We start from the raw sequence: 15,016 nt of genomic DNA, 5'->3' as shown, positions 1-15,016 counted from the left end.
GTATAACTTTTTAAAGTAAAAAATTTATAGCTGTATAACCTTTTAAGGCTAAACATTCACAGGTATATAACTTTTAAAGTTAAATATTCACAGTTATATAACGTTTTAAGGTTAAACATTCACAGATATATAACTTTTTAAAGTTAAACATTCACAGCTCTGTAGCTTTCTAAGATTAAACATTCACAGCTATATATCTTTTTAAGATTAAACATTCACAGCTATGTACTTTTTTTAAAAGTTAAACGTTTATATCTATATAATTTTTTAAGATTAAACGCTTATATCTATTTAATTGTTTAAGATTAAACGTTTATGGCTATATAACCTTTTGAGCTATATATATCCTTCGGGTCGTATAAAGGAAGATTATGTACAAAAAATCAACCATAGTCGTTAAACTTTTGCATACGACTCATCACACTGTTGCAGTTGATCGGGTTTTTTTCTTTAACGAAAAAATAACTAAAATAAAACACGAATTTTAATTATATTTGAATCTAAACTGCAATTCTTAGCGAATGGGTTAATTTTATAGAAATGTTAAGTAAAGTTTATTGCAGCAAAAACATTACAAGCAACTTACAGAATCAGCCAACTCTACAGTCGAACAGTCTCAAATACGCATTCCAAATAACCGAACCTGCAGTTGGACGTAAAAAAACAACAACTCTATTTAAAGGACAAATTTACTCTCTCGAGCCATCGATCCAGATAACTGATGAAAGTGGGTTCTGCTCAAAAATGTAGTTGTTAAAGTCTTCAATGTTTTTTGTGACTTGTACAAACTTTTATCTTCAGTGAAAAAAGTAGATAAGATATAATGATTTATACAAACTTTTGTCTGCAGCAAATTGTAGAAAGTTTATATAATTAAGTTATAATGACTTGTACTGATTGTTATTTCAATAAAAACTAGACAGTTCGTATAAGTAATATATTATACCATGCAATCTTCAGTAATAGCCAGTCAATCCATATGATATTGAAATTGTGGCTTTTATAAGTTGTGATTCCCATCGTGTAATAAAACTAGTTAATTTATATGACATCAAGAGAATGGCTTGTATAAACTACAGTCTTTAGTAAAGCTAATCAATTTAAGTAGCATAGAAACATCTTTGAAAACACTTACATTTTGCAATTTTATGTTGTGTTGATGCTGTTGTTGCTTTAGCGCAAAGTTAAACAATGCTTATCTGTGGTCTGTCCACCGCGGTAAATCAAACCCCGGATTTTAGCTTTGTAAAGATTGAGAGTAACTGGTCTTTTTATGTGCTAAACAGTGTACGAACGTGTTGGAGCTGAAAATGGAAATCAGTCAGTTTTATTATATCCAATTTTATCCTCTTCCCCTAAAAAACACTAAATGTGTATAACTTAAGCCCATCATCAATTGTCAGATCTGATTACCATCAGCTGTAGCAAAGAATGGGTCATCACCCTACATATTGTGAGAGTCGGTTCGTCAAATCTGATTACCATCAGCTGTAGCAAAGAATGGGTCATCACCCTACATATTGTGAGAGTCGGTTCGTCAGATCTGATTACCACCAGCTGTAGCAAAGACTGAGTCTTACTAAGTTTTACATTTTCTAATATTTTTCTTAACGAGTTACATCAACAGTTGCAAATCTTGTATATATAACACAGGTCGACCCCAGCGTCTGACATTAATGCATGGTAACCAATTTTAACTCTCTAATGTTCTTATATATCTTTTTTTATATATATACTAAAACCCTTTATCGCATCTGCTCTATATTTTGGAGGAAGTTGTGTAAAGTGGCCGCTTTAACACCAAATCACATAAAAATGCCTTTTTTATTCCCAAAACTGTTAAACTACATCGTTTTTGACTACTAACAATAAGATGTAAAGAATTTGAACTCACCTTTCATAATTACGTTGAAATATGTTGAATATAGGAACGTTACGAATATTTCGGATAATTATAACTCATCTTTCATAATTATGCTCACATATGTTGAATATAGGAACGTTACGAATATTTCGGATAATTATATTAACGTCGATAGCAAAATATAATGTTTGAAAGCTCTGATTTCAGTAGCTATCTTCTTCAGCTTATTTTCCCACAGTACCTGGCGTTAGATAGCGATGCTTATACGCTTTGTTACATCATAACTTTTTCAAACTTTAGCCTAGTTTAGTAATGTCTGGAAACTGTTTTTGAATTTCTGAAAACACATCTGATCAAAATTGAAAAGAATGCCATTTTAAAAGAAGAGTGTATTACAATAAAGAAACATATACTGTCTGATACCTAAACCGTGTGATTATATATATATATATTGTGAACATTATATATATATATTGTGAACATATATATCAAGAAATACTATAATTTGTCTGATTTACCGATATTGCATTAGCACCTGCAAAATAAACAATTATTTGTTTAGAGATAACTCAGCGAAAACAGCTTTCTAGGTTTATTTACCTAACACAATAAGTAAAGTTCAATTTAATTATTTCCATTTTACTTTTAATAAGTTAACTTGAATTAGACGGTGAATTGTAGCTCTTGAAATATTTATAGTTTGTAAAATTATTTTTTACTAACCCTTAAGTTTGAAATTTTCCACGGTATCCAAGATCACGTGGCCCACTAATGTTTCACCAGCATAATACATTTCCTTCTCCAGGCGGATATCGAATTCCCGGATGTAGTCCATGTGGAACAGCTACTGCCAGACAAGAACGAAACAAAACAAAATTAATGTAGCAGTAACTATTTAAAGACGGCAGAGAGATAGTTAGAGTCATTCTGTTTCTGATTAGAAAAAAAATTCACGTCAAAATCATTATTTTACTCTTCATTTTATGGCGTGTCAAAATAATGTACTATAATCGACTTTTACTGGTGTAGCAAAATAAATACTCTAGTTTTTCAAAATTAACTTTACGAAGTTTTAGTTATATTAACCAGAAATGTGTATTTATGTCCATCTATTCAAAAATAACATGTCATTACTCAGTACAATATACGTTAAACGAATCAAATAAAATGTACAATTTTGGCAATAAAATACCATGCATACATATCCCTAGTGAGTGTTATTGTCTTGATGGACACATTTATCTCTAGAACATGTTATTGTCCTGTTGGACATATTTATCCTTAGTGTGTGTTATTGTCTTGTTGGACATATTTATCCCTAGAAAGTGTTATTGTCTTGATGGATACATTTATTTCTAGAACGTGTTATTGTCTTGTTGGACATATTTATCCCTAGAACGTGTTATTGTCTTTTTGTACATATTTATCCTTAGTATGTGTTATTGTCTTGTTGGACATATTTATCCCTAGAACGTGCTATTGTCCTGTTGGACATAATTATCCCTAGAACGTGCTATTGTCCTGTTGGACATATTTATCTCTAGAACGTGTCATTGTCTTGTTGGACATAGTTATCCATAGAACGTATTATTGTCTTGTTTTATGTGCAATATGCTGAACTTAATTTGGATTTTGTAGAATCGCTGGGATTGGTGTGTTTGTTCCAGATAGTCAACGATTTGTTTTCACTGCATAGATACGTAGTTCTGATAAAAAGCCCTTTATGCAGTCAAATAGTTTTTCCATGTCAGTTATTGGGTATCACAGAACATTCAATACAAATTTCTACAACCAACCCAACTCTTGACGTACTCAACTTGATCTTTTTTTATGTTATCATCATTTGTATCTATATATGTAAAGGCAATTTAACTTTAATCTGTTACAGACTTTAGTTATAACTAATGACCTTATCTACAGAACAGAAAGTTATTTCTATATATGCTCTCTTATCAACTTCTTGAAATTGTTTCATAGATAATGATTGTTCACTTCCCTGGTAGAATTTAAAGTTCAAAGTCAGCAGAAAGAATTTTCAAAACATTACTGTCAACACTCTTTCATTATAGTTCAGGTGTGTATGACACGTGATTGGATACGTTCTAAAGTATTTCGCACCACGACTAATACACGTGTAAACAAGTTGATCCCATGCTAGTAATATAGCTGAAAATAAGACGCGATAGCCAATTAGGAACCTAATAATTGATCCGATTTTCTTAATGCCTCGCTAGGGAAAGTCTGGGCGGATTAGCGCTTGTCAGCTGTTTATTAAAATCAGGTGATTTATTTACAACGTTCTTATTTCTTTGCTTGTTTATTGTTTTAACACATTATTGAGATGAAATATTCGTTAAAAATTTTGTTAACTGTACTAGAAAATGGAATATTTCAGGAAATTATGAAAAACGTTTTATTTTTTGGTCATTAACGCTGTCGAAAATTACACTAAAATTAAAACATTCGGCTTTCAGGTATTTCTGAAATATATATATATTTCATATACAATAGACGTGAATAAACTGTTTTAACAACTCTTTGTAGCTTCAGAGTAGAAGTTATTATTAATTTTGTATGTGCTAGTAAACGTATTAATGTAAGATCATGCTATATTTAGTAAATTCTGTAATAAGAAATAAATGCGTTCAAAAGTACTAGAAAACGTTTAACACATATCTCACATACTATTTATGATTTAAGCCAATTACTGAGTTGACAAATAACTATAACTCTCTAATAGGCCTAAAACTATTTTAATAAAGAATATTCAGGCTTGTATAAACCTAAACTCAGCCTACCGGATAAAAGCAGTAACATTTTACAGCATTATTCTAGATTATTTTTCGTTTGTTTGTTTTATATAATTTTACTGTTCTGTGAGAGTAAGTAGGTTTTTAATGTGAACTTCATCTCTGTCTACAGTGCCAAGAGGTGCATCAGACCAACTTGCTTTTTTACGACTTTAGTGCCATTAAGAAGCCTCATTTTCCTGCTATGTCAACATTGTACCCAAAGTTTGATAGATATTGAAATATTAGTATAATCTTGTGCTCTGTAGTGGTACTTGGATTAATATACAACCAACTAAATGTTCCTTAACGAATAGCAGTTATATACATAAATGTTTCTGAAAGTTGGCGCCGATAGTCTCAGTGCACTTATACTGAAATGGTGGAGTACTTACCTTATGATTGGCTGATTATTAATTTAAAATGAATTTCTTATTCATTACATACTTGATAATTTGGAGCCACATTTTTCAATAAGAATATTAACAAAAATTAACTAAATGATGCAATTAATTGTAAACAAAAAGCAACAGTGTTGAGTGTGGAATAAAATATGTAGTCATGGTTACCACAGTAATATATACCATGACCATATACAGAGACATGCGTACAAGAACTGCTTGCTGCGGTGATTAAAATACAGACTATAAAGCATTGATAAATAGGTAAACCCAAGTTCGTTGTTCATTTTTGGATAACGAACAACAATCTGAGTCGTTTGTTGTTACTAATGTTTTGAATAACAAAAATCAAATTCGTTTTTAGCTTTTTTTAATAATTTTCCAGCTTTTGAATAACGAAAACGACCTAAATTTTTGGTTTTTGTTTCACGTTTTTCAGATTTTGAATAACGAAAAATTATTTGGTCAGTTTCTGTTTTTATCTTTTTATTAATGAAAACCAAGTTTGTTGTTCGTTATTCAAATGGTGGATTTTCATTTTTTGCCATTCGTTTTTCATCCTTCTTTTTTGTTGTTCGTTCTTCTTTTTATCACCTCCTAAACATGGAATAAAACACAAAGGAGAACGAATATGCTAGCATGGAAATCCCTGATGGAAAAAAAGCTTGTTTTGTAAAAATATTGATATGGGAGATGAATATGTAAATACGGAAGAACGTAGCTTAGATAAATTTCAGAAGGAAATAAAACAGCAACTTAAATTTAAACTTACATATGAAAAATTTAAGTTTCCCAATAAAAGTTGACAACAGAATGGACAGGGGGCTAGCGAGTAATTGGAATGATGTGTTTGCGTAGAAGAGTCCTACAGGGAATCCAATTTGGTCCTTATCCTTCAAGAAACAACTCATTGTTCGAAAAGGCTCACGGAATTACATAATATTCTTTATTCATTGAAGAAGCACTTTGCATATTTCCAAGAAGTACACACAGTATACTTTGAAATAAAAAGAGCCTGAAGAGGGAAAACCAGTCAAAGTCCAAGTATCAATGGTGAGTTCATATAATGTTGGAGGAGTCACCAAAGGCAAACCAATAAGAGAGCTGGTTCGTAGACTGGCAGCTGCTGAAGTCAGACAGATGGGCTCAGCAAATGTATACTACTAGCGCTTAGGAGAAGTTCCAGAATTTGTCTATAAAGCTGGCAACAACTCAGAGTTTGAAAAAAAAGTCGTAGTAGAGAAAATTTCCTGAGAGGAAAACCTAACTGAAGTATTACACAAATACTTTGTTCTGGAAGTTTCGTTGTTGAAGGAAATTTATGAGAATATAAATATTGATCCTTGTGCAACAAAAGGTTGTATTCAGCATCTGCCTATGTTTCTGTTTGCAGCTCATCCATATACAAGAAAACAGTTAACCAGGCAAGCAGATGATCTTGTTATTGTCAAGGTTCCAGAACAAAAAAGTGTTCTATTACTTCATGCTTCTTAAAGGAAGAGAAAAAGGTGATCCATTACTACCAGTAGCAGAAATGATCAGTATAGGATACAATACTGCTGATGTATATAACTTTCTTGTGGGCGTGAACAGAAATATAAACTATGTCCAACAACGGGTCAAGTCACCTCAGCGTGTAGAGGTTGATAACACCTGGACTTACACCTATGCCACTTTGTCGTCATTCAACCAAGTGCATATTTCTATTTATCTTTACCCCTCACAGAAAGTTCAATGAAGAGGGAAGAGTTATTTGCATGTGCTCTGTACATTTACTATGTAAAGTATTTGGACATCTTAATAAGAATGTACAACTATTTTCTGGAGGAGTTTAATTCAACGTTTCACTTCTTGGGCGTCCCTTTTTGTCCAATCACTAGAGCTCATCCACAGTACAGACATGTAAAGTCTATGCTGGACGTTAGTATTGAATCCCAAGCACTTTTTACTTGGAAGATGATTCATTTCCTGACAATAACGATGAGGTTGGTCATGAAACTTCGAATCCGGTACCAATAATGTAAGCTACTTGCTGAATTTATTGGCGAAACCAATGAATTTAACAGCACAACAATGCTTGATTACCTAATCACAATCTATATGTAAATATCACCTGTGTTGACAGGTTTGGTTTTGCAAGATGGTACAAGCATGATACCAATTCACCAACAGAAAACTGGATTGAAATTATAAAGGAAGACATATGCAGGACAAAACAGAGACAAGATAAATTTATTATGAGGTAACTTAGCAATCTCAACGGCCGTCTGCATGAATACCGACAAATGATGTCCCGCCCCTTAAAAAATAAATAAAATAAAATAACAACAAAGAACCTAATATCTTCCACATCTAAGAAACAAACCAGTTCTTACAATGAATGCACTTATTATTATTGTCTGAAGAACTATGCGACAAAGAAGGCAAAATATACGGATATTTATGCTGAATGGGCACTGCACTGGGGAGGGTAAACCAACCTACCTCAAAGTGTTGTCTATATCTGCAACACCAAAACAATGGACAACCTACTAATGTTTTTGTATTTCCTTCTTCGGGTAACAAACATTGAAATACTGTTTAAGGACCATGCCCATGACATAGAATCATAGATATGTGTCTGTCAACTTTTTATGGACATTGCCATCTTTGATACAAGCCAATGGAAGAGAGCAGGGCATTGTGGCTTCAGACCTATTGTACATATTTAGTGGATGTAAACTAGGATGTATAGGGAAATGAAATAAATATATGTGGATCAGTTCGCTGTAATAAAAGAAACAGTGATCAAAGCGAGCCTATCCTCAAAAACATGGGACATTATGGAGAAAATACATTTATTTCACTTGGATAGGTTTCTTTCTTTACTTTTACTTATAATTTTTCCAACATTATAAAAGAGGCCAATGATATACTATCTTTCTTTGACGTAGTTAAGACTCAAAGTAATGTGGAGAGAATCTGTACTTAGCCAGATTACCAAAGTTGATTATACTGTAGCAGAGTGTATGATCAAACACATTGTTGTGAGTAAAATGTCTTGTTTGTTTTAAATTTCGAGCAAGTCATCACCACCCAATGTCAACTCTTGAGCTACTCTTTTACCAACGAATAGAGGGATTGATCGTCACTTTATAACGCCCCCACAGCTGAAAGGGCGAGCATGTTAGGTGGGACAGGAATCCGAACCCGTGACCGACAGATTACCAGTTGAGCGCCCTAACCACATGTCCATGCCAGGCCAGATAAAAACGTCAGTTGTTTCTTTAGACATTTGAATTCCGCGTATTTTGCTGAAAGAACATTTAAAGAACAAGTTTAGTTCTGTAAAAATGTTAAAACGGTGATATATTGATTTTTTAAAAAAGGTACACGGATGAGTTAACCTTTTCATTAAGAACTTGAATAAGGCCGTGCGTACTGTTTCTGTGGGAATAAGGAGAAGATACGTATGTGCATTAGTTTAATTTCAAATCTAATAGTCTTTTAGTCTTTAAACTCAGAGAGAAGGAAATGATTAGTTCGGGTATAAATACAGGATTCGAAACACAATAATTGCAGTCCAGCAAGAAAGACAAGCGCAAGAAAAAGATGAGTTGTCCACACAGAATGAATGCAGCACAAAAATATAGCAGGCAGTAAACAGGTTAAAATACAGGTATTTCTATAACATGGAAACATGTGCTTAAAAACTGTGATAATTACTTTATTCTTCAGAACGTGCTACAAAAACAAAAAAAAATCACAAAGGATTTATATAGGACATAACAAAAAATCGTTAAAAAGAAATCTTAGGTCGTGCAACTTTAAAAGCAGCATTTCATTTAGAAAATATTTATAACCAAATGTGAAAAGAAAAAGTATTTTAGAAATAACAACTCAAAACACTCCTGTTAGCCATTTTTTCAGTAAAAACATCGTTTTCAAAATTACATAGTATCGATTTTCAGAAAAGCTCAGATATATTAATAGTTTCGTTTAGAGGAATATTTGTAAAAAGGGAGATAACATCAAAGCTCACCATGAAGAGATTATCTGAGGGGGGGGGGGGTAGTTGACTTAGTTCACGTTCAAAGTGGAAGGAATCCGGGATAGTATATTCATTAGTAGTGTGTGGCTGAAGTATAGGTACAAGGAATCTAGCAAGTGTGTAACTAGGCGTGCCTATAGTGAAAAGAATGGGTCGGAGGGGGGAACCTGCTTTATGAATTTTGGGCGATCTTTGATGTTACCTCCCTTTTCATAAATATTCCTCTAAACGAAACTATTAATATATGTGTATCTGAGCTTTCACGTAATAAGATCCCTCTAAATGGCTTAATGTAATTAATGGCTATGTAATTGTTGGGTGTAGAATATGCTAATGTTTCATAATATACAGTGTAACAGTATGATTCTTGTAGATGAACAGATGTTAATTCTTTTTGCCATACAGTGTAACTATATGATTTTTTGGGTGTGAACAAATGCTAATAATTGAATATGGTGTTCTAGACATAGATGAAAAGTAATACGAATGTGTCACTATTGAAAGTTTGTGCAGTATTTGCCACGCGTGGTTATCTTAAGTTTTTAATTTGTCAGCTACGAGAGAGAAGGGGAGACGTAAACCCAAAAATCTCCCAGATTCGTGGAAGAAAGTAGGAACATAAATAGCTATGTAATTTTATCTAATGACCTCTTTAGTGTTTTTATGTTTCATTTTTAAACTACTTTGGGATGCTTCGGCATGAACGGTGTTTTTACACTGGTATGATATTGAGTAAATATGATTGGTTAATTAGCATAAAAAGGTGTATATATTATGTTAAACAGTCTTTAATCGATGCATTTACTGATTAATAATACTTTAACTGATATATTTCATGCAAAATTCTTGCTAAACTAATATCTTTACTTTTATTTGCGTATTACTTGAAACTGATATATTTATTCATATATACATTGACATATATATTTTGTCTTTTATAGATACACTACATCTGCATACATCTTACGCATGTAAATACCATTAATGGTTACTTTCTGAGTGAAGACTGTTGCATGTGGTGCAAGTACGATGGAATGTCAACTCGAGAAATTAAAGCTGTGAAAGAAAATGGCAGTGATGGAATACTTGAACATGTTTTAGCAATTTCATGTATACTTAAAGTGCACTAAGAAGTTATGAAGCACTGATTTCATTATATGTTAGACATTATTATTTTCTTTTGGATATATCTAGTCACTATTAAGGTTGTGTAAATAACATTTCACATATGCCATGATGTAAATACGGGTGCTATCAGTTTCATAGGAACAGAATTTTATCTTATTTTATTATTTTTGACATGAACTGTTTTCAGTCGTATTCTTATTCCAATATACTCAACTTCTGTAATTTCAAATACCCGTATACTTCAAAGACCAAATAAAAAGACAATCCAAAAGATAAACTAATTACACTGTAAAAATAGAAAGGTTATGCTTACTAATATTGAGTGCAAATCTTTATCCTGTAGATAGATGGAAAATAAATTCAATTTCTGGTAAATAAAGCATTTCTTTTGTTTCTTTGGAATTAAAAGACTCAAGTCATTGATATTTTCTGCCTAACATCGAAAGAACTTCAACCTGCTTTAGAGTATGCCCTGAGAACATGAACCATAATGCACCTGAAACAAAGTAGCAAATAGGAGGCAACCACATGGCACTATATGACTTCTGGTTTATTATCACAAGGCAACCACATGGTACTACGTTATTTCAGGTATATTGTCACAAGACAACCACATGGCACTATATGACTTCTGGTTTATTATCACAAGGCAACCACATGGTACTACGTTATTTCAGATACATTATCACAAGACAACCACATGGTACTACATGATTTTAGGTACATTATCACAAGACAACCACATGGTACTACGTGATTTTAGGTACAATATCACAAAACAACCACATGGTACTACATGATTTCAGGTACATTATCACAAGACAACCACATGGTACTACGTGATTTTAGGTACATTATCACAAGACAACCACATGGTACTACGTGATTTTAGGTACATTATCACAAGACAACCACATGGTACTACGTGATTTTAGGTACATTATCACAAAACAACCACATGGTACTACGTGATTTCAGGTACATTGTCACAAGACAACCACATGGTACTACATGATTTTAGGTACATTATCACAAGACAACCACATGGTACTACGTGATTTCAGGTACATTATCACAAAACAACCACATGGTACTACGTGATTTCAGGTACATTATCACTTTGTTTCTGGATAATAAAACAATGACAACAACCTTATTAAGATAAATAACAACATAACTAAAGAATTTTTTTTCCGTTATTGTGAAACGGAAACATAAGAATAACAAATCACAAGATACGGAAAACGAACCATTTTTTTGTCATCAAAAAGCTGAAAATAAACCAAATATTTGTTTACTATTCGAACAACGAACATAATTACACCTTCAGCTGACTGTTATAAGACAGAGTTCTGACTTACAGTTTACGACCTCTGCAGTATTACAGTCATTGCGACAATGAGATACTGTAGTCATGGCTACGATAAAGTGCCATTTAAAGCCAATAATTGAGTTGAATAATGTACATACAAAACGGAAAGAGGTCAAAAGCGGTAGTTTCATGTTGGGACTTTGAAATAGAAGACACCATAATTATTTTGGAAAAATTAACATAATACAGTCAGTCTGTTTTAAATATTTATCAGTTTTGTACATAAACATTTGACGCTTATTTCTCTTGAAGTTTATGATGTGAATTAATTCAGAAACATATCCCTTAAGTATCACAGTACAAATAAAGACTGATAAGGGAGTGTAACGAATTGTCAAGATACACTTCTTTATTAGCATAAGTAGAAATTGTTTAAAACGTATAGAGTTAATAAAGAATTTACTTCATTTTAAAGTGTACTTTCTATTTCTTAATGATTTTTTTCAGAAACGAATAGTGAAGACTGCTGTACACTATAGCCTTTTAAACACATTAAAAATTTTACATAAGATCTATAAAATTTGTTTATAGACAGTTTTAGTAAATGCAATCCCATGCTTGACATTTAAAAAACGCTAATAAAACAGTATGTGACAGTGAACGCGATAATTTTCAAATATCAATAGGAAATTTTCAGAAAAAGACATTTAATGTTTTCATATGCTTAAAACAAAACTAAAAAAAAAACTTTTCTTGTCGAAAACAAATAGGAATTCTCCTTGCCGTTACCATGGGAACACATATCTCTTTTTTTTTATATTAATATATTTTTTGTTCGATAAGAAGAAATAAATCAGTACAATTTTCGCACAAAAATATAAATAATTCTAAGACATTTTATGTAAACATCGAAATAAAGAAACGAGAACGGAATTACAAACCAAATATGCTGAATTTATAAGTTATATTAAAACTTTTCAATGTGGGCTAACTAACCCCCCCTCTCCCCCCACTGGCACAGCGGTATATCTACGGATACCCTTGGTGGGCAGAGCACATATAGTCCATTGTGTAGCTTTGTGCTTAACTACAAACAAAGCTAGCTAAACCTAAATATACATTTTACTTTGTTATTTCTAAAGTTCAAAAAGGAAAATACATATGAGTAACATATAAAACATTTACACAGACTTATGGTTGCTACTGTTTCATGTAATAGAGTTATGGGATCTAAAACTGTTTTTTTTTATTTTCTATAAAGAGTTTTTACTTATATAACTCAATAATAATATTGGTGGAACCAGAACTTTCTTTAGCTTATCTTTAGCTTTATGTATATAGAATAATATATATATATAAGAAACTTTATTCCCTTCATAATCATTATCAGGATATACCTGCACATCACAGTTACTGAGCACCACTCAATGGGGCTGTATAATTGATACACGTTTTCATAATGACAAATTTAGTTTTAACGTGTTTTAAATCAGATGGAGATCCTTCTTGTTATGTGGATGGATTTTGCCACTGATCGTGGATTTTTTAAAAGACGCCAGACTTTGCTTACCATCTCTGAAGTTCCAAGTCGACCCACATCCTTTTTTTTTAATTCTACCACGTGCAAGGGATCTCTGTTCTTAGAACATCATTACGATCTGAATTTATGTATATTTTGCATCAGAAAGGGTTGTTACATATTAGTCCTAAAAGCGACCAATGCTTGGTGACATCACATAACCTACGTAACACCAAACAATGTAAAAATGGAGTTATAATACACGACTTTCTACCGAGGCTTAATATCAGCTCTGATTGTCACGTGACTTACTAATTTGTATTCACAAACATCACATAACCTACGTAACACCAAACAATGTAAAAATGGAGTTATAATACACGACTTTCTACCGAGGCTTAATATCAGCTCTGATTGTCACGTGACTTACTAATTTGTATTCACAATCGTCTTTATATAACATACTCAACTCTGTTTAATATTATAACTTTATGTAAAGCTGTAAAAGCTTGTTATAATAAAAAATAAAACTTCAATTACATTATGTCCCAGTGATACTTTTTTTTAGCAGCTAACACATGCGAGTTAGATAGAATACGTGGGCGTTTTAGATCATTCATAAATTTAATTGATCGTGCATTTTATTTTCCTTCCGTTTACTAGTAGTAATTTTAACCTAGATATTTTAGGTTTATTATACTCTGTATACAGGTGTGTGAACATTATGGCAATTGTAACATTTTGCTTGTTTGTTTTGAATTTCACGAGGGCTATCTGTACTAGTCGTCCCTCATTTTGAAGTTATAGGCTAAAGGGTAAAGATTGATTGTTTTGAATTTCGCGCAAAGCTACATGAGGGCTATCTGCGCTAGCCATCCCTAATTTAGCAGTGAAAGACTAGCGGGAAAGCAGCTGGTCATCATCAACCACCGCCAACTCTTGGGCTATTCTTTTACCAATGAATAGTGGGATTGACCATAACATTATAACGCCCCCACAGCTGAAAGGGCGAGCAGGTTTGGTAGGAGGGGGAATCGAACCCTCGACCCTCATATTGCGAGTCGAGCGCCCCAACTATTTGGCCATGCCTGCCCAGACTAAAGGGAAGACAGTTAGTTAACATCACCCACCGCCAATTATTGGGCTACTTTTTACCAACAAATAGTTGATTGGCCGTCAAATTTTAATGCCCCCACGGCTGAAAGAATGTGCATGTTCGAGGACAGGATTCGAACCCGCAACCCTCAGATTGCTGTAACGTTAACGTAAGAAGACAAATTTTTACTTGTCACGTCTCATAGTCGTCTTTTGGTAACCTATATTATTTTACTATTGTAATTCTGTTTCATTAGGAACAACTACATTTGAACAAGTGGTTGCAGAGAGTGAATGGTAGTTTTAGAAGTAGGATACTGCGAGCTTAAGCAACCACATGTGATTTTAATTATATATATATATTTCTTCTACAGGTAAGATTAACGAATAGAGGTAAAATCATATCCTTACAGTTGTGTTTGTTTCACTTCAACTGACACCTTTCTTACTAAGGTGCATTTTACATTTCGCAGTTTTATTTATTTCAACTACACGTACGACACTCTTTGTTGTGGTCATGTTGTCTCAAAAGTAATTTTAAGATGTGATTAAAAGTAATTTTGTTTGTTATTCTTTTGTTTACAGTAAAGCTACTGACGCCTATCTGCCGTCGTCCATAATTCTGAATTGCCAGCAAGTACCTCCTGCCAACTCTTGGGCTACTCTTTTACCATCGTGTAGTGGGAACGGCTCCATGGCTAAAAGGTCGAGCCCATGAGTGCTTGGTTTCGATCACTCAATCTGCAAATAGTGAGTCGAGGGCCCTAACTTCCAGGATGTACAAATTAAAAAGACGTTTTTTGTCGATCTCTTCCGTTTAGATATTAAAGCTAAGATAATTTTTTATAAATATGAAATAATTAAGCATATGTACAGTC

At 32.9% G+C, this 15,016-nt stretch overlaps 1 protein-coding gene across 5 annotated transcripts in view; it reads right to left on the bottom strand.

The window, feature by feature from the left end:
* The window catches only part of LOC111086322 (arrestin domain-containing protein 2-like), an 83,950-nt gene that overhangs the window by 34,779 nt on the left and 34,155 nt on the right, over positions 1 to 15,016 (bottom strand). For 3 of the 5 annotated variants that reach the window (XM_022388753.1, XM_022388756.1, XM_022388757.1), the window contains exon 2: positions 2,588 to 2,711. In XM_022388753.1, the coding sequence (XP_022244461.1) occupies positions 2,588 to 2,699 (112 nt within the window). In that variant the 5' untranslated portion in view covers positions 2,700 to 2,711. Of the gene's footprint in view, positions 1 to 2,587; positions 2,712 to 8,034; positions 8,086 to 15,016 lie in introns of those variants that run through there. The other 2 variants (XM_022388755.1, XM_022388754.1) reach the window with 2 other exon arrangements.

Source organism: Limulus polyphemus, unplaced genomic scaffold (genome assembly GCF_000517525.1).
Source record: "Limulus polyphemus unplaced genomic scaffold, Limulus_polyphemus-2.1.2 Scaffold1019, whole genome shotgun sequence".
Taxonomy (NCBI): domain Eukaryota; kingdom Metazoa; phylum Arthropoda; class Merostomata; order Xiphosura; family Limulidae; genus Limulus; species Limulus polyphemus.
Note: the sequence above shows the minus strand (reverse complement) of the source record. Positions and strands in the feature narration are given on the sequence as shown.